The sequence below is a fragment of the Cebus imitator genome, unplaced genomic scaffold, assembly GCF_001604975.1.
Source record: "Cebus imitator isolate Cc_AM_T3 unplaced genomic scaffold, Cebus_imitator-1.0 Scaffold28, whole genome shotgun sequence".
NCBI classification, from domain to species: domain Eukaryota; kingdom Metazoa; phylum Chordata; class Mammalia; order Primates; family Cebidae; genus Cebus; species Cebus imitator.
This window is the reverse complement of record NW_016107343.1, coordinates 1,744,449-1,764,937: the sequence shown is the minus strand read 5'-3', so window position 1 is coordinate 1,764,937 and position 20,489 is coordinate 1,744,449. Positions and strand designations below refer to the sequence as shown.

General features: G+C 48.4%; 1 protein-coding gene across 2 annotated transcripts in view; it reads right to left on the bottom strand.

The window, feature by feature from the left end:
• HTR3A (5-hydroxytryptamine receptor 3A) overlaps window positions 1-9,673 on the bottom strand; it is a 15,244-nt gene extending 5,571 nt beyond the window's left edge. For both annotated transcript variants that reach the window (XM_017523306.2, XM_017523307.2), the window contains exons 1-5: window positions 9,167-9,673; window positions 6,656-6,822; window positions 4,754-4,798; window positions 2,716-2,825; window positions 1,052-1,221 (exon numbers count right to left, since the gene is read on the bottom strand). In XM_017523306.2, coding sequence (XP_017378795.1) covers window positions 1,052-1,221; window positions 2,716-2,825; window positions 4,754-4,798; window positions 6,656-6,822; window positions 9,167-9,320 — 646 coding nt within the window. In that variant the 5' untranslated portion in view covers window positions 9,321-9,673. The remainder of the gene's footprint in view (window positions 1-1,051; window positions 1,222-2,715; window positions 2,826-4,753; window positions 4,799-6,655; window positions 6,823-9,166) is intronic.
• Window positions 9,674-20,489: the final 10,816 nt, after the last annotated feature.

The following is a 20,489-nucleotide window of genomic DNA, read 5'->3' as shown; positions in this document are numbered from 1 at the left end:
GCCCGCCTCGGCCTCCCAAAGTGCTGGGATTATAGGCATGAACTTTTTATTTTTATAGGGTCTCACTATGTTGCCAAGACTGGCCTCAAACTCCTGGGCTGAAGCAATCCTCCTTCCTTGGCCTCCCAAAGGGCTGGGACTACATTTGTGAGCCACTGCGCCCACTCCTTTCTAAGTTTATATCTAGGAGGGAAGTACACATTGAACAAGTACTTACAAGGGTCATAGAGGTGGGAGGAGACCAGGATGCTATAATTTGGGCAACAAGGATGGCCCAGTCCAGGGGATGAGAGGGGAAAATGAGGCGCTTATACTTATTCTGCCATCAGAAGGGTGAGTAGAGGGTTGGCCAGGCTAGGTGTGGTTGAGAGGAGCAGGTGTGGGGCAGGATGGGAGAGGGAGGAAAGGGCCAGGTAGCCTAGGAGAGGAAACAACATGTGATAAAGGGAAAGAATATGAGAGTTTGGGGCTAGAAAGGAAAGCAGCTGGACAGGAGCAGAGCTCCGGGGAGCAGATGAGCCTGGAGCAGCAGGCTGTGGCAGAGTCAGCTCAAGAGGGTGGATTGTGTTCCAGGATATGCCATCAAGGGGTTTTAAGTTACACGGTCAGATTTGCATCTTGCTAAAATCTCACTGGCTGCTGTGAAATCACGAATGAAGGGGGACACAAATGCATAGAGAAATCAGGTAGGAGGCTAAAGCAGAAACCTAGGCAGAGGACGAGGGTGGCTTGCATGGAGGTGAAGGGAAATAAATGGATCTGAGAGATGCTTAGTGCCAGATCCTGTTGGAGATATTGGAAAAAGTTGTCCCTTACTGAGCATCTTGCAGTCAGTTCACACTCTCATTGAATCCTCACAGCAACAGAGGGGCAGCAAGAGCAACAGATTCACCTCATGCAGAGGATGAGGACGCAGAGGCCCAGGACATCAAGAAAATAAGTGGTGAGCAGGCTGGATACGCAAGAAGGCACCCTGGGAAGCACTCCTAGCTCAGGTGTCCCTGGGGTGCCCCAACCTCCACCCCTGCCCCGGCAAAGCCCACATACTCACTGGTGTGCAGCCAGCTGGTGAAGGTCAGCGAGCAGTTCTGGACGTCGAAGGGGAAGTTGTAGATGTCGAGGCTACAGGCAGTCACTACCTGGAGGGGCTTGTAGTTCTGAACTTCGCCTTGATGCTGAACATATACGTATGGGATATTTGGAGACTTCCCCACGTCCACGCTGGCCGGGGAAAAGGGGTCAGTTTGAGAGCTCAAGAGGCAGGGCAAGCCCTGGGAGCCTGAAGATCTTGGAACAACTGGGCAGGGAACGAAGTGGGAGGTGTCTAGACAGCATGACAACCTGAATGTTTTGTCTGGCCCTGGTTTTTCCAACCTTCCTAGCTTCCTGACTTGCTGTTGTCAAGGCTATTTTTTAAGCAGTAATGGGCATTTCTCCTATATTCCCCTGGCTCCTGGCCACACAAGGCAGGGAGGAAAACCCATGGGCCCAAAAGCCAGGGACAGTAAGGAGCATGCCCAGCAGCCCCTACCCGTCACTGCCCCAGGCTGGGCAAAGCTTGGCTCCCAGGATTGTCAGCCCTGTGGGACAAGGCAGGCTTGGTGAAAGAACAGGATCTGTGTCTTGTCCCATCCTGACTCTGGGCTTCTCTTTGCTTCCCACACCTAGAAGTCCTTTGAAATGAGGACAATCATTTCTGGAGGAAAAGGAGCTAGAGAAATGGATAGGAATTGGGGAAAGCCAGAAAAGACCCATAAAACCACGTCCCACTCTCGTAGCTGATCTTGAAGTGGTAGGCCCTCCTGAGTGACCACCACGGCATGGGGGCGGGCTGAGCCCAGGGTGCTAAGCCTTCAGCCTTCTGTGAGATCAGGATGAGGGATGAGATGTCAAGACTAAGGCCACTTCCCTATTGAAACTGGAGATCCAGCAGAAACTGGGATTTCCCAGAGCCCTCCAGCCTGAGCTATGCAAGGGATGGAGCGTGGTCACGGTCAACTGCCTCCCTTGGAAAAATGTCAGTGGCACCCCCTGGAGTTGGACAATGCAGTGGGTATGGGTGGAGGATGGCCGATCCCACCTGTCACCTTCCCTTTTCCGTCTGTCTCCCCAGCCATCTTCCCTGCCCTTGAATTCTGAAGTCCAGTTGGTGGGCCCTGAATGACCCTGCCAGATGGGGAGGAGGAATGTTGGCTGGGGCCAAGTGGGACTGACTGTGTTTGGCTGCCAGGAATAAAGCCTGGTGGGACCCACTTCACATTGGAGGAGCAATCTATGGCCTGCGTGTACATGTGTGACTTGGGAGGTCTAAGCATGTCTTCCACGCTCCTTTGGGGCCAGAAGCGGCAGCCACTATCAGTGCTCCATTTTTGGGGAAACATTTACTGTCTCCTTTAAAAGTGCAGCTGTCCCATTAGGCTATTATAACTCAGTGTGAATTCATTCACTGGTTTCTTTCCCCATGGCAGGGACCCTTGGACTAAGAAGTACGAAATGTCAGTATCAAGCACAGAAAAGGAGGAGTTTTCAAAAAGAGAACAACAGAAAAAGGTGGGGGGAAGGCAAAGGAATCTGGGCTCACACCAGTTTTATCTACAGTCTGCAATTCTTGGAGGGACCATCTCAGATGCAACGGTGGCAATCTTGTCTCCCTGTCCCTAGGCTTCTCCAGCCCCTAAGCCACCCAGCCACCCCACAACTGATGACGGTACTCACAACTCATTGATGAGAATGTCCGGGACCCAGATGCTCTCCGTGGGGATGGACAACTTGGTGATATTGTCAAAGTCCTCAGGGTTCCACTGGAGAAACTCATCAGTCCAGTACTAGGGGAGGAGCAGGGATGGTCACGGGCAGCCCCCTCCATCTCCAGTGAGAGTTGCCTGCAACTCAGGCAGACTTCACCCTCAGTTCCCAGGCAACAGGTGGGCATCTTCCTGGGAAAAGTGGGTGTCAGTGGCACCCAAATCCCTCAGCAGTAACTGAGAGTCCCCTGACCTCTTCATTTACACTCTGCCTACACACATAACAACTCAGACAGATGCAGCCTTGGCCCGGGAAGGAAGTCAGTCATTTCCAATGCCGTGAGTCCCCCCTCTGCCAGCTGAGAATTTCAAACAAATAACTTCTTGGATCTTGGTCTCAACATATTTATATGGAGATGATAACATCTGCTTCACAGGGTGGAGATGGCTCTTGTTAAGTTTTGATTAATGTATTCTCCATTTTCATGCCAGGAGGGCCAGTCTAAAATGTAAATTTGATCGTGTCACTCCCTTGCTTAAAATCCTTGAGGGATGTCCCATTGCCTTTAGGATAAAGTTGAACTTCACAGCCAACAGGCTGATATAATCTGGTCTCCGCTATCTCTGTAGCCTTGTGTTTTGGCCATGCCTGTCTGTGACTTCTACACTGCAGCCGTATGCGATGAAACACTGCTGGAGCCTCCACGTCTCTGCCTACCCTGCTCCCTCTCCCCAGTCTTCTTTACCAAGGGACATTTTTCTCATCCTTCTGGACTGAGCCAAGGCATCTGTCTGATCCCTTCTCCAGGACACCGCCCATGACCCCCGCCCCCCAGGTTGGGTGGCATGTGCCTCCTCTGTGCTCCCATGGTTAGCAGCTTGTCCTTGCCCCATTGGAGTGACTGTCTTGTTGCATTTCAGTTGTCAGTACCTGTGTCTGGTCTGTAAGCTCATGATGGGCAGAGCCTCAGTCTAGCTTGTGTCTCTAACTCCAGTCTCTTTGCACCGTTGCTGGTACCTGTAGACTGCCATTCCCTCACTGCCGATGCAAGCAACTGGGGCAGACAAGTGGCCCTAGAGCTGCAGAGGTGGGAGCTTGGCTGGATGTCCCCACAAAGGAGCTCCAGGCTGCCTGTGCTTGTTTGGGTCCCTTCCCTTTGTGTGCTGCAGTAAGGGATCCCTCTGTGAGGCAGGGGTGGAGAAGTACCTCAGGGATCAGCATTCTAGCCTCTTCCTCCACCCCACGCCCTGTCCCATGACTGGTGGTGGTGATGGATGTGCCATGAGCCATGGGGAGGGATAACAGAGACCCACTTATGCCTACTGTGTCCCCGGAGCCTCTTGGCTGTGACCTCTGTGAGCTGTCCTCATGCTCCTGCCTCTGTGCACTCAGCCACTTTAGTTTCCCCTCTGCTCTGATTTCTCCCCAACAACCCAGGGGCGTCCAGAGCTGGACCCCTGGATAGTGGCCCCGACTCTTTTCCTCCCCCACCCCAGCTTGAAGCCAGGATTCCTGCCAAGCTGCAGCCACATCCATACACAGGGGCCGACCCAGGCCCATCAGAAGCTCAAAGAGTAGGGAAACAGCTGAGGATGTGGGGACTAAGTGGATGGAACAAACCATCCTGTTTCAATCACCCAATTTGGTTGCTTTCCAATTTGGCTAGGAAAGAACGAAGGCAGAACAGTCTAGCAAATAGAGCTGGCTGAGAGTTAAGAGCTCCCTTCAACAGAGGCTGGACAAGCCATAGTTTGGGGTGCTTTGAAGAACTTCAGAAGCCAGAGGGGGTTTGGAGGGTTTCTCCTCCACCAACTTTAAGCCTCCTTCCACTCTCAGACCTGAGATGAGATTTCACACTCCTGGATCTCAGGCTGAGGGTGCCTCTGAGCCTCTCCCCTCACCTTCCCTCACCAAGGCCAAGGCCGAGGCCAAGGCCGCTGAGACTCCTTCCTGGGAGGAGGGGTCCCTATTCCAAGGAACGGGGATGGGGAGGCACAGGTCTCCTCACCTGCCTGTACCAGATGTAGGTGGTCAGCACCTGATTCTTCTCATCCTAAGAAAGGAAAGGAAGCTTGAATAAGTTACCCTGTAGACTGGAGGGCCACCCACGCAGGCCAGCCTCACAAGGAGAGGCTTCCCTGTGCTCCTATTGCTTTGGAAAGTGAGAGTGAAGAGCAGGGGCTAGGGTGAGAGAAGTAGATAGACTGGCACTCCCTGGTCACACAGGAAAAGTTAGTCCTTCGCTAGGGTACACCCAGGAAGAAATAACAATGATTTATTTTTCTTTTTGAGACAGTCTTGCTTGCTCTGTTGCCCAGGCTGGAGTGCAGTGGCACGATCTCGGCTCACTGCAACCTCTGCCTCCCAGGTTCCAGCTAGTCTCATACTCAGCCTCCCGAGTAGCTGGAGCTACAGGCACATGCCACCATGGCCTACATGTGGCATCTACTAAGTTTTGCATTTTAGTAGAGATGCAGTTTTGCTATGTGGCCAGGCTGGTCTTGAACTCCTGGCCTCAAGTAGTCTGCCCACCTTGGCCTCTTAAAGTGCTGGAATTATAGGCGTGAGCCACCATGCCCTGACAACAGTGATTTATGTTTCAACTTCAAATATACATATAATGCTTGGAGCAATATCTTACGTCTATAACCCCAGGAATTTGGGAGGCTGAGGCAGATGAATGGCTTGAGGCCAGGTGTTCGAGATCCACCTGGCCAACATTACAAAACCCCATCTCTACTGAAAATACAAAAATTAGTCAGGCGGGCTGGCGTGTGCCTGTAGTCCCAGCTACTTGGCCGGTTGAGACCTAAGAATTGCTTGAACTTGGGGGGCAGAGGTTGCAGTGAGCCAAGATTGTATCACTGTACTCCAACTCCAGCCTGGGCAATGGAGTGAGACTCTGTCTCAAAAACAAACAAACAAAATATACGTATTTTATATATATATATTTCTGCGTGTGTGTGTATATATAAACACACATATTATGTATATCTTCTATTATTTTCTATTATATATATCATATATTATATATTTAACATAATCAAAAGTATATATGTACCTTCTATTACCTATATCTCTATATTGTCATATAGTATAAGATCATATATAGTTTTAAATTATATAAGTAAAATATTTTATGATACACACACACATATATATAAATGGCCTGCCTTGGTATGAAATTAATAGGTACAAAACCACATATATCACAAAACTCATCACTCTCCCTTCTACCCCAACCAATTCCCAGTTTTACTTCCCAAAGCACCACAGTACCCAGTTAATGGTGTTTCTTTGCAGAGATGTTCTAAACACAATGACTTCATCCCATATCAAGGGGGTACACTGACTGTAGCAGAGAATGGGACGTTGAGTCCTGCCCACCTGACCCTGACACAGAGCCACTGTATGCCTGCAGTTGCCTTCTTGTTTATCTCTGCACGATGTCTGACCCCCTCTTCTGAGCAGTGCACCCCAGCCTACTATGGTAGCTGATGAAGGAATTGATGAATAATTGATCTGTTGGCTCATTCTTCAACGATCATTTAGTGACACCTGCCATGTACCAGGGATGTGTGTAAGGCACTGCGAGCATAAACATGCATGGGATAGTCTTAATTCTCTTACAGCTGACATAGAGAGATGGTTATCATTATGCAAGGTATGAAGAATCACACGTGGGAAGTGACTCCCTCACTGTACAGGTGTGGGAGCAGCAGCCACATGGTGACCCCAGGTTTCTGGGTTGGGCAGCTGTGCAGATGGGGCTGCAATCCATCCTCGGTTGTGGTGCCAGACCATAGGTCCTGTGGGTTCTTGAATGCCCCCGAGCTGCCTAGGGGGTGACTTGTCTCACATGACCTCCTCCCACCCCCAAAGGTCTGCCTGTGTGTAGCACGAGCCTCACCACGTTGAGGATGGCATAGACAATGACATCAATGGATATGGTGGTTGGCTTCCTCCAGTCCCTCACAGGCCGCACACCCTTCTTGTAGTTGGTCAGAAGGTAATCTGACAGCCTCAGCAGAGCAGGCTTGGTGGTGTTTCGGCCCTGGAGGCCCCCACTCCTCCTGGCTGGAAAGGAGAACAGTTCAAAGTAGACACCAGACCCCCGAGTCTTCCCCCAGTTCTCTTGCCTTGGTTTATAAGCTCTTAAAAGAGATGTGTCCTCACCATGTCCAACTCACAAAATTCTCAGATATCCCCAGAGACTGACATTCTCACCACTGGAGCATTTCGTCTGCAGAGATTCCTACCACAATTCAAATGGATTACCTTGTAGAAAGGACCTATGCATTAATTGACAGCAAAGCATGAATCTGGCTTGGAAAAGCAGGCGGCGCGAGACAGCTGAAGTTCAAAGCAGGCTGAGGGCTAAGAAAAGTGGAGAGTAGGTGGGCCCATGTGGCCTAAGCAAGGGGCTCTGGGGAGCAACAGGGAAGCTGGCTGTCAGGGTGTGTTACTAAAAGAGAGAGGGTTGCAAGAAAGTGTGACCCCAAGTGCACAATTTCTTAGCCCAAGGGTCCACATCAGGGCTTTCCTAGGCTGAGGTCAAACCTCAGCATCTGCACACACCCTCTTCTTCTTGAGCCTGAAACTGATAAAGAAGGAAGTTCGGGCATCCAGTAAAAACTGACATTTCCTCTACATCCTGCAAAAGCCACCCTAAGAGGATGCCCACACCCTGCCCCAGGCACCCACAAGCTATGGGCGGAGGGCTGACCGGGTCCACCTCCTAGGGTTGCTGTATGGGCAAACTTGATGGGCTTAGAAAGATGATCACAGCAAGGTGTGGAGAGAGTGAGGAGAGACCTAACCATTTCTGGGGCAGGGGGCCTACGGGGACAAACCAGCGATGAGACAGCCCAACTCCTGGGCTATGAAGATTTCGTGTGCAGCTGTTTTTGCTCTGGAAGCAGTAGGAGTGCTTCCAGAAGAGTGGCCTGACATATGCAAGTGAAAAGGCGCGGGACGACGAAGGAAGTACAACCTAGAGGGCCAGCGCTCGGGCAGCAAAGGGGAGATGGGGTGGGCAGGGGAGCCAGGGTCTTTCACCGAGCAGGTGCCAGCAGGCCTGGCTTTTGCCAAACAAGACCAGGTCTTCTCTCATCTTGTGTGCGACCTGTACAGCAAATCAACCCGACAGGTTCCCCTCCTCTCACCCCGCTGTCCGTGATAAGCTGTTGGCTTCCTTCAGAAGGACAGAGAAGAACAGAGAGAGAACGCAAAACAAACAACAACAAAACCTATTTTTTAAGTGTCTCCTTCAGAATAACATGAATGAACATATTCTTCGTTTAACTTTAGAACAGCCCGTCAGAGTGGCTATTTGCAGACAAGGATTCCCAAGCCCCAGAAAGGTGGGCACCGTGCCCTGCAAGCGGAGGAACTGAGTTCAAACTCAGGCCTGTGTGTACCTTCACTACACCAGCAACCGCCTGGCTCCTATTGACTGGGATCCTGACCAGCTTGGAGAGCACTGAACTCATCCCAGCAGGCTCAAGGCAAAAGAAGGACAGTTTCTTCTTGGTCAAGGAAGCCCCCGACCACAGTCATCGCCTACAGCTTGTGTTTGCTTAACTCACGGAGCATCCCCAAACGACTGCTCCTGGGAGGAAGGACAACTTGCCCAGAGCCCTTCGCATCTGTCCAACCCCTGGATGGCATCTTTCTAACTGTGCCCCAGTGTGCTCCACCCTGGCTCTGTAGGGAAGGAAACCTCCCAAAGGGCAATGAATGTGGTCTGCAGCAAAAGGAAGCAGGTCCGTTTGTGACTAAAACAACCTGCATTCAAGGGAGTCAGGAAAGGACAGGCGTAGGGAATGTAGAGAGAAGTTGGGTGTTAGTGGAGTTTAGTCCTGGAAAGGAACTTGGGGAACCTCAGGCCCAGAGAATAAACCCGTACAACAAAATCAGTGAATTTGAGGAAAGATGACTAGACTGGTTCCGGTCCCCACTCTGCTGCCAACAAGCTGTGTAACTTTGAATGAACTACCTGCCCTGCCTCTCTGGGCCACAGAAGTCCCGTTTATAACAGGAAGGGGTGGACCAAATGAGTTCTAAGGTCTCTTGCAGCTTTCATTCAAAGAGTTTAGGGAAAGGGCAAAGAGGAGAGAAGCCCCCTCCTGGTGCCTGTCTTTGTATTTCTGAGACACCAGGCTACTTCTCTGCTCCCCTCTTTGCAAGCTCTACTCTTGCCCCGCCCCGGCGGGACCCAACATTCCCAACTCTCTCTAGCTTGACCACCAAGATACCTCAAATGCTGTCATGCTCATAGGTGGTAAGATAGCTGACTTTCCTGCAGCCACACCTTTCCCCACCCTCCTCTCTGCAGCCCTCCGAGGACTGAAGCATCCCCCCCTGGCCCCACCTCCGCAGATGATCAGCCAAGTCCTGCCACTTTCTGAAGCCCGCTTACCTTCTCCCTGTGCCAGGAACGTGGGGAGGAGCAAGGCGAGCAGCGCCTGCTGGACCCACAGCAGCATAGAGAGCTTCCCACACATGGGAGTGCCTCCGAGTGCCCAGGGCGAGGCCCGCCAAGGGCCAGCCTGCCTGCCCTCTGCCAACCTCATGTCCCAGCCAGCCTGCCTCTTGCAGCCGCTGCCCACACTTTCTGAGACTGCAGCCTTGTACTCCCAGGGCCACCAACACTGGGGAGACGCCAAGTTTTCCTGCAATCAGTCCTTCAGCTGGATCACATTTCAGGCGGGAGGAAAGGGGAGGGGATCGCTGAGAGGGGAGCCGGCCCTAGCTGATGTCATGCTGCGGGAGCTCAGTCCATACATGGTGGTGGGGGGGTTGTCCACGTTTCCTCAAGGAGTAACTTGGGTGGGGACATGGGGCTGCAGGAGCTGGGGAGGCAAGGGTGCAGCCGGACCCCTGAGAGGTTCACCAGGCTTCTGCTTTCATTGATGTCCCTTGGCAAGTATGTTTTGGTGGCACTGGGCTGGGGCAGGGTAGGGTGAGTCAGACAGGAGCAGGAGGGCCATTTTCTTACTCGCCAAGGTGACATAACCAAGCAGGTGACTGGGCATCTCTGCAGTCACAGGAAGGGTAACTGGGGTCTCCACAGGTCTACCCTTTTGTCCTCATCTAAATAGTCATATTTAAATAGTAAAATACATATTAAAAAATAAAATATATAATAAAAATATTCTTTTACTATCCATATTTATTTTATGCATTCTTACTGTACATAATAAATACATATAGTACAAATAATAATACACGTACCTTGTAGAAAAATATGAAGAAAAATTAAAATCATCTGTAAGCTTACAACCCAGTGACAGCCACTCTTAACGTCTGGGTGTATATTATTCTATAATTTCCTTCTGTAATGTGTATACAATGAAGTAAGTATCACACACATTTAATTTTGTATTCTCTTCTTTTTTTTTTTTGCTGAATATCATTTTTTAAGGTTTTTTTTTTTTTTTTTTTTTTTTTTTTTTTTTTTTTTTTTTTTTTTTTTTTTTTGAGACAGAGTCTCTCTCTGTCGCCCAGGCTGGAGTGCAGTGGCGTGATCACCGCTCACTGCAACCTCAACCTCCCTCGTCTCAGATGATCCTCGAGTCTCAGCCTCTTGAATAGCTGGGACTGCAAATGCAAGCCATGCCCGGCTAATTTTTGTATTTTGGGTAGTCCCCCTAAAGGGACTAGAGGCATGAGCCATCACGCCTGGCCTTGGAAGCATTTTCATTACCTTCCTTTTACATGTGGCTTTCTTGAGAGAAGTGTTTCTTTTCTCTTTGCGAGTTAAATAGACAAATGTCTATCCCTCAGGCACTCAGCCGTGTACCCCTAAAGTTGCCTGCAAGAAGCATTTCTGCGCATTTCTATTTGAATGAGTTCTACCCTAGCTCACATTTGGGTAGATGCCCCTACACCAATCATGGTAAGCATCAAGCACAAAACATTTTCTTCCCTTGTAATTTATTTTCCACTTGACTGTAAGTTTGGAATAGGCTAGGAACCCTGCAGGAAGGAGGAATTTTCTGAATTGTAGGTGAGTTAAAAAAGAAAGAAAGAAAGAAACTACCTTGGTCAGGGCTGCATCCGTTTCGGTTCTTATTCCTTTGCCTTGTGAAATCTGCATAAAGCTGTATACCATTCACTGATGGGGTCCTTTCCTGTGGCCATTAGCGGGGTGTGGCTCTGCAATGTGCAGTCATGTTCAGGGAGCCTGGGCTACTCCTCTCTTAAGTCATGTGCTTCATCACTGCACAATCCAGAAAAACATGGACAATCCGCTCCAAGCATTTCCCTTGGGGGAATGGAGATGAGGGCAGGGAATAAAATAGAGGGCCCCAAACTTCTAGATAATTTATACAGTCAGACCTCTCCAGAATTCCAGAATGAATGTCCTTAGACCTGAGGTTTGACAGCAGGATAAGGCAAGGCAAGAAGAACCAGGCTGCCTCATGGGACCCCAGATTGAGGTCTTGAATGAGGCCCAAGCTCAGGCAGAGCACTGTAGATTCCTAAATGCATCTTCAAGCCCAGCGAAGATTCATTTTTTTTTTTTTTTAATTGAAACAGGATCTCACTTCATCACCCAGGCTGCCGTGCAGTAGCAGGATCCCAGCTCACTGCAACCTCAACCTCCCTGGCTTAGGTGATCCTTCCACATTAGCCTATCCATTCAAGAAGCTGAGACTACAGGTGCGTGCTACCACGCCTGGCTAATTTTTGTACTTTTAGTAGAGACAGGTTTTGCCATGTTTCTCAGGCTGGTCTCGAATTCCTGGGCTCAAGCGATCCACCCGCCTTCAGCCTCCCAAACTGCTGGGCTTACAGGCGTGAGCCACTGTGCCCAGCCAACAAAGATTTAAGCTCCCACTTACCTCTAAGTGGCCATTACCACTTAGAAATCTGCTGAAAATTTATAGATGACTTTCTCCTCCTGTTTATGTGCATTATGAAATCTGCATAGAGCATTATGCTGTTCTTTGATGGGCTTCCTTCATACAGCCATAAGCCAGGGTTTGGCCTTTAGCAGTAACAAACCCATTTGGGGTTGCCATTATAATCATTTCCTCATTGAAGAGGAAACAGACAGTTAATTGCTCCACCGACAAAACCTAACCACTACTTGGAATGCTCCATCTTGTATTTGGGGTGTTTGTGTATATCCATGAGGCCCTCCCTACCTCTTGCTCCACACCTAGGCTGGTGTGGCCTGGGGCCCATTCCTCCCACAGAGCCGAACATTTGGAGGCAGAGAGCTGGGAAGAAGCATTAGGAACTGAACTTATTCTGGAAGGGCAGCACCAAAGCAGGAGGAAAAGGAGCATGAAAAAGATGGAAGGTAAAACAATATTTTAACAGTTGTGGGAATCTGGAGAAGGTGAAAAGAGAAGTAAAAAGTGAAAGGAACAAGAAGAAAAAGATCAGACAAGAAGAAAGTTAGGAAAGGAACTGAGGAGGAAAAGGAAGATTGGAGTAAAAGGCAAAGAAGAAGGGGAGAAAAAAAAGAGGAAAATGGAAAGAGAAAAGAAAGAGAAAGAGGAGGAGGAGGAGGAAGGATGGAGCAGAAGCAGGAGGTGTGTCTGAGCTATGAAGCCAAGGTGGTCTGAGTGTGGCTCACCCTTCCCCACTGTAGTATTCTAGAGAGCAGGCTCGAGTGGGGTGCCAGCCATGAGCATGTGTTACAGCCCCTCCAGAGGTACTGGGAAATCCAGGAGATCCTGTCCCATGGACCCCAAGCCTTCATTTCTGCATCGAGCTCCTGGAATCCTCTGGGACTATCCAATTGTGTTAGGAAGGAGAGAGGATGTCCTCTGCACAGTGAGTGCATTAGAGAATTAGCTCCTTGGGTAACAGGATTAGAGAGAGCCGGGGAGGCCATGGCCTCAGATGGAGATGTATTGCCTGTGTGCCTTTCTGATGGAGCGGCAATCAAGTTTCCCCTGAAGAAATGTCCTATTAATGGATTTGATGGCACAACAGGCAGGGGGAAGCTGGAGCCGTGGGGCCAGTCGCGGGGTGTAAATTGCCTCAGATGAAACTGTGGAGTCACTTTTGCCCCTTTTAAATAAGGTAAGAATTAGTGCGAGGCCTTGATGAACTCGCCTTGGCCGGTGGGGATGAGGAAAAAGCAGAGGCCGCGCTAATTTGATTCCTGAGCTCTGCCTGCAGACAGTCAGGCTCCTCCCAGGGAACAGAGGCAGACACACAGATGGCAGCGATCCAGTTCGGGCAATGAAAAGCTCCAAGACTGCAGGACCCTCAGGCCTGAGTCTTCCTTCCCCTTGTGTGCAGTAGCCTGAGCACTGCAGGGAAGAGGACGTGCTCACACATGGGCCTCAACTTCCCACCCATCGTTGGATGCCAATGCCCCTTGTCCCACCCCTTATTGCTTTTCTTGCTCCCATTTTCCAGGTTAAAACGCAGAGCCCAGAGAACCTCCATGACATGGCTTAATTCCCACAGCTAGTTACAGATGGAACTGAGATCTTCCAGACTCTTGACTCCAGCCTTTTCTGTTACAGCTGTGTTTCCCATCTTCTGCAGTAAAATTTTACTAGTCTGTAAAACTTTTACCACCAAAGAGCCTGACCTTTTAAAACCTATAAATGTACCAAAACTCTGTGACCCGTAGTAACATCTGGCCACACTAGGGACCCACCTGCTAGAAAAGGGCTGGGAGAGACAAGATTTGTCATCATAGTGCTAAAAGGAAGACTTACCTTTGTCTTCCCTCATTGCCCCTTTGGTTGGGCACCCAGGGTTGGCACTTGCTTGCATAGTGCCCCTGCAGAGCCTACTTCTCTGTGCTAGGGTCAGATAAGGAATGCATTTTCTATCACCCAGCTTCAGGGACTTGATGCATTCTGGCATAGAGGCTGGAAGATTCAGGGTCTGTCTATTCATGGAGAGGGTGGAAGCCAGCAGGATGGCAAAATGCCTGACTCAAGTTTCCTAGTTTTCCTGTCTGAAGAAGCAGCAGTGGGCATCATAGGAAGGAGAGAGGCACAGCAGTGTCTTCAGCAGACACAGGAGAGCACCTTCCTTCCTGGTCTTCTTTGCCCTGCTGTTCTATCATGTATGATTCGGAGCTTTCCTCCACCAAGGCCCTGGGTCCTTGGAATGGCCCTGTTTTGCACCACTCCACCAACAGTAGCCCCATTCTTCGAGCATGTACTATGTGCCCAGGATTGTGCTCAGCTCTTTATCTTATTTAATATTTCCTATGAAGAAGATATTGTTATTACTCCCATATTGCAGATGAAAAAAATGGAGGCAAAGTGGCCAGGTGCAGTGGCTCACACCTGTAATCCCAACACTTTGGGAGGCAAAGGCAGGTGGATCGCTTGAGCCCAGGAGTTGAGACCAGACTGGACAACATGGTGAGACCCCACTTCTACAAAAACTAGAAAAATTAGCCTGGAGTGGTGGTGCATGCCTATAATCCCAGCTACATGGGAGGCTGAGGTGGGAGGATCACCTGAGCCCAGGGAGTTTGAGGCTGCAGTGAGCTGTCTGCAGCCCTCCTCACGGTATGGAAGTGATACTAGAGTTTTGGGAGTGTATTAGTGTTATGTTGGTTCTGAGTGCATGGGGTTTGGCTTCATCTGAAGGGTGGGGTTATTTTTTGTCTCCTGTCCCCATCATCTAGAACAGGGGAAGAGGTCTTTTCTAGATCTCCAACTGGACAGGTTGGAAATTCTAAAGTAGTGGCACAGCGAGGCTTTTATTATTGATTTTGACCTCAAAAGAGCTGATGAATGAGAGGCTGTTCCTATTGGTTGGGTGTGTGTATTGCCACCTTCTACATGGATACAGGCAAGGAATAGGAATTAAGAAACCTGGCTGGGCATGGTGGCTCACGTCTGTAATCCCAGCACTTTAGGAGGCCAAGGTGGGCGGATCACTTGAGGTCAGGAGTTTGAGACAAGCCTAGCCAACATGGCGAAATCCCGTCTCCACTAAAAATATAAAAATTAGTCTGGTGTGGTGGTGCCGGTGTAGGCTGAGGCACGAGAATCACTTGAACCCAGGAGGCCGAGGTTGCAGTGAGCCGAGATCATGCCACTGCACTCCAGCCTGGGTGACAGGGTGAAACCGTGTCTCAAAAAAATAAAGAAGGAATTTTTTAAAAACCCAAGTGGGCCTCTGAGGTGGTGCTGTACTTTTGGGACACTATAAAGCTATTTCAGGAAAATTCCACAGGTCTAGAAGAACTGAGACCCTGGGGTTACATGTTCATAGTTCAATCTTCACATATTCCTTTTGCTTACTGCCCCATCTCTTCCCTTAATGTATTCATACTGGAATTTCCAACCTTCATGCTCCACACTGAGTGGAAGAGAAGGATGGGGGTCTTTGTTCCTGGTTAGGCCAGCGTGGTGGCAGCAACACTTGTATGAGAGAGAGAAGCACCAGAAGATGAAACCCAAAGAACAGCATGGGGCTCCTTGGTCCCTGCTCTGCCTTCCTGGAGATCTTCCTGGTGCTAAACTTTGGAGATTTGGGGACTTGTGCTCATAAGGGAGGAGGTAACCCTTCATACAGGCCATCAGGGAATGATGGATATGAGAAACTGGCAGAGCAAGCAGGAGCCTTCCTTCTTTCCTCCCCTTTCCCTCCTTTCTGGTGCAGAAGGATGGTCTCACTCCAGTTCTTACAGGTATTCAAGATGGAAATGTTCTAGCCTCTGGGATATCTCTCCTTCCCAGAAAATAAATGTTTTGCCCTACTCATTTCCCCAAACTTCCATCAAATTCCAGCTTTTTCAACTACCTGTGGGTGGAAGCTTTTTTCTGTTCCCAAACAACTCAGCCAACTCTAGAGTGCTCTCCAGGGTAGGTCACCCTGGAAATTACATCTAAAATTAGCAAGCTGGTAGCAAAGTCTAGGCTTTAATGGGGCTAGTGATGGGTCATCACCCTATTGGTCATCCCAGAGCTAGACCTGGGGGCAGAAGGTCATTTGGCTTAGATTTCTCTCTAACTCAAGAGAGCTAATAAACTTCAAGGAGGAAAGGACCAGAGAGGCCATCCTATTCCTGGTGAGTAGCCATTTACCCACGCGGCCACCCCAGAACTGGACCTGGGCAGGAGGTGGTTGGGTTTAAATTTCTCTCTTACTTGAATTCTAAAGAACTTCTAGAAAAGAAGGAATTAAAGAGACTATTTTATCCATCTTCTTGTTTCTGGGAAAAACAGAGGCTTAATGTATTATTAGCATTTTCTCAGAAATTTTCAAAGAGACCTCAAAAATCCCTTTGGGATTCTAAAACAAAGTTTCTTCTAATATCTAACTTTAATTGCACTTGGTACTATTTTGAATCATATCCTTTCATCCTGTGGAAATGAGTCCCATCTCCGATCCATCCTTTTCAGAGTCTGTGAAGCAGTGGAAACAGTGGTGGTTCATGAGCTCTTCCAGAGAAAAGAAAACAGAAGCAGAGAATAATCACATTTACCCATCTTTGTATGGCCATGTATGCTTTCAGGCATGTTCTCTGTTATATGAACTCATTCTAACACTCTGAGGCAGGTGACTGTGTTAGTCCATTTGTGCTGCTGTAAAGAAATAGCTGAGGCTGGGAAATTTATAAAGAGAAAAAGGTTTATTTGGCTCATGGTTCTGCAAGTTGTATAAGAAGCATGATGTCGGCCGGTCGCGGGGCTCATGCCTATAATCCCAGCACTTTCGGAGGCTGAGGCAGTCAGATCACAAGGTCAGGAATTCGAGACCAGCCTGACCAAACATGGTGAAAATCCATCTCTACTAAAAATACAAAAATTAGCTGAGCGTGGTGGTGTGCGCCTGTTATCCCAGCTACTTGGGAGGCTGAGGCAGGGAGAATCACTTGAGCCCGGGCGGCAGAGGTTGCAGAGAGCTGAGATCATGCCATTGCACTCCAGACTGGGTAACAGAGCAAGATCCCGTCTAAAAAAAAAAAAAAAAAAAAGCATCGTGCCAGCATCTGCTTTTAGTAAAGGGTTTCAGGAAAGTTCTACTCATGGTGAAAGGGGAAGGGAGAGCAGGCAGGTCACATGGCGAGAGAAGTAGCAAGAGAGAGAGGAAGAGAGGCCAGCCTTTTAAAAATAATCAGTTATTTCATGAAGTAATAGAGCAAGAACTCACTCATTACCATGAGCATGGCCCAAGCCATTCATGAGAGATTTGCCCCCATGACCCAAACACCACCCACCAGGCCCCACCTCTAACATTGTGAATCACATTTCAACGTGAGATTTGTGGAGGACAAATATTCAAACTATATCAGTTACATTACCCTTAACCCTTATGTTAAACACAAGGAACTACAACTCTGAGATATTTAGTGATTGCCCAAGGTCACTCAGCTGTGTATGACCAAGCCTGGTAAAGAATCCTAAGCCAAGCTAAGCCAGCACTCCTGAAGATCTGATTCTGTCTTCTGCATTTTCTGCTGAGGAAAAATGTGAAGAGGAAGAAAATTGTAAAGGTTGTTGCCTTTAGGGGAAGGATGTATGTCTGGCAGACAGGGTGGGGAGAAAGAGGTTTTTCACTCTCTATCCTGTTATGCTTTGAATTATATTTTTAGAAATGAGTTTTTTATTTCAAAAAAAAGAAATTAATTTTTAACAAGAAGCAATGAGAAAATGGAATAGAGCCTGGCCCTAGTCCTGGTTCCATTGTGAACTATGTGATTTTGGGCAAACCAACTAAACTGTCTCAATTGTATACTCAATTTCATCACCTACCTAATGGGAATAAAGAAACAATTGTCCTGCCTACTAAATTTACCTATCTATTGAATTCACCAGACTTTTTGGGAATATTATAGTTTGGTAATTATTAATCTGGAATGGGCAAGACAATATCAACATCACCTGGTTCAAATTAGGCATGCCCCTTCTCCCAGATATCCTGATATCCACCCTCTCTTCCCCTTACACAGAAATCATAAAAACCACAATTCATGGTGCTACCAGCTCTCTGGAATCTCTTTATAAGAGCACTAATCAACTCCCAAAGGCTCACCTCCTAATACTATTACCTTGGGGGGTTAGGGTCTAACATGTGAGTGCTGGGGGGACACAATCATATAGCAATAACTAAAGTGCCCAACCTCAACCTCAGTTTTCTTTTGATTTTTTTTTTTTTTTTTTTGAGACGAGGTCTCACTCTGTTGCTCAGGCTAGAGTGTAGTGAAGCCATCTTGGCTCACTGCAACCTCCACCTCCCCTGCTACTCCATATAATAACCCTCACCTGCCTCATCCCACCCCAGCATGCCTGATCTCTCTTCCCCTGCCCTACTTTTTTCTATTTTTCCATTGCCCCATTGCCACCTAACATTCTACACAATTAACTTCTTTTGACTTCAGTTGATTCTTTACTGTCTGTCTCTACTGATGGAACTTTAGCTTCATGAAGGCAGGGATCTCTGTGTGCTTTGTTCACTGATATATCTACCCCAAGTGCCTGGAACGGTGCCTGACACATAGTAGGACCTCAATAAATATTTGCTGACTGAATCTCCTACTCAGAGAACCTGCAGGGCCCCAGGTCTGAATCGCCACCCACAGGATACACAGACACTGAAACCATGGTTGTTAATAGATTTATTGATTACATGACATGTCTCTTGTAACCAACTCATGTAATCGTTCGTTGATTACATGACAGTAATGATGACATTATTACTGCTCTGTATCACTGTCTATTGGGCACTGATTACATGGCTGAAGGGACAGGCTCGCTGGGGGTCACCACAGAGGTTCCACCTGTAGCTATGGCCTGCAGGGTGCTCCCTACCCTAGGGCCAAGTGGAAGATCTACTGATGCAGTTGGGTTCATGGTTGATATTGTTTGGATGTTTGTCCCCCCCAAATTCCATGTTTTGAAATGTGATCCCCATTGTTGGAGGTGAGGCCTAGTGGGAGGTGTTCGTGACATGGGGGTAGATCCCTGTTAAATGGCTTGGTGCCCTCCCCATGGTGATGAGTGAGTTCTTGCTCTATTTGTTCATACAAGAGCTGGGTGTTGCAGAGACTAGCACCCTTGCCCTCCCTCTCTTGCCTCCTCTCTCCTCACGTGAAGCCTGCTTCCCTTCACCTTCCACCGTCAGTGGAAATTTCCTGAAGCCCTCACCAGAAGCAGATGCTGGCACCATGCTCCTGGTATAGTCTGCAGAACCATGAGCCAAACAAACTGCTTTATAAGTTATCCAGCCTCAATATTCCTTTAGAGCAATGCAAAATGGCCTAAAACAATGGTTGCCCTTTTGCTATTCAAACCATCTCAAAAGCTTCCTGTGGTATCCTGTATAATGGCCCCCAAAATACCCAGGTCCTAATCCTTGGGACCTATACCTCTTTCCTTAGATGGCAAAAGGGAAATGTTCAGATGTGATTACATTGGGGATCTTGAGATGAAGCGTTATACTGGGTTGCCAGGGTCAGCCCTAAATGTAGTGATTTAGTGTCCTTATTAGAGGGAGGCAGAAGCAGATTTGATGATGGAAGAGAAGGCTGTGCATGACAGAAGCAGAAACTGGATTTGAGCCTTGAAGACTGAGAAAGGGGACATAAACTGAAGAATGCCAGTGACCCCTAAAAACTGAAAAAGGCCAGGGAACAGATTCTCCCCTGAGAACCTCCAGAAGGAACCAATTCGGCCGGCAGAATTGGCTTAACCCAGCGAAATTGACTTCAGACTGTTGACTTCCCGATCTGTAAGAGAAAAAACTCATGTTGCTTTTAAGCCGCTAAATTTGTGGTCATTCTTCACCATGGCAATGGAAAACTAACCCATGCCATTCCACAGGCAGTGCCCACTTCACAATCACCAGCACAAACCCTGGTTTTGTTTTCTTACATCACACAAAACCTCAGATCCTCAGAGGCCAAGGTTGGGGTGGGAGGATCCCACAATATCCTAAGTGATTTTCAGCCCTTCTGGCCTCCTGTTCCTCCTCTGGAGCACTCTGAGTTGAGCTACCTCTTCTTCTTCTTCCCCTGGAGCATTCCACCTCTGTAAATAGACCCTCAAGTGTCTTGCTGGCCTGAAGTAGCTTCCTGGAGAGGACCCTCTCAATCTTCCTGGTTCCAAGCATTTAATTAGTCCTAAATGAAGAGTCCTGCAGAAGCACTCAGCAGTCTGCATGTATGCTGACATAATCACATTTGCACATTGGCTGTTGCCACTGATTGTCCTCCTGGAAATGTTCCTTCCTCTCCGGGTTCCCTGAAGATGGTTTCATGCACGCAGAGAGCAGCAGCACTTCCCAAAGCCTGCCCTCTTGTTTCAGAGGACTCTTCTAAATTCTGTAGCTTGGTTTGTCATCGCACTGAACAAGGGTTGAACTGAACAGCCCCAGAGTATCCCTGAACTTCACACATGAACATACAAATGGCTACGATTCAGTGTTCCTAGGCTTGAGGTTTTTGTACATTATTTCATTTACCCACCACAACGGTCCTGCAAGGTAGAATTACTATTCCCACATTTCCGATGAGGAAACATCAGCTCAGTGCACTGAGGGAATCAGTCAAGCTTGGTGACTGGAAACTATGTGGTAACTATGAGTGCTGTGCTCCAAATATTCCAGTTCTCCCTTTTTCTGGGCATTTGTAAGGATCGTACTTCTTGGCCTTGTGGTGGTTGGGTGGCTTGCATGACAAGGACAGTAGGACACTAAGTTATGAGCAGAAAGGATGTGTGCATCTTTTTTTTTGAGTTGGAGTCTTGCAATCTCTGCTCACTGCAACCTCTACCTCCTGGGTTCAAGTGACTCTTCTG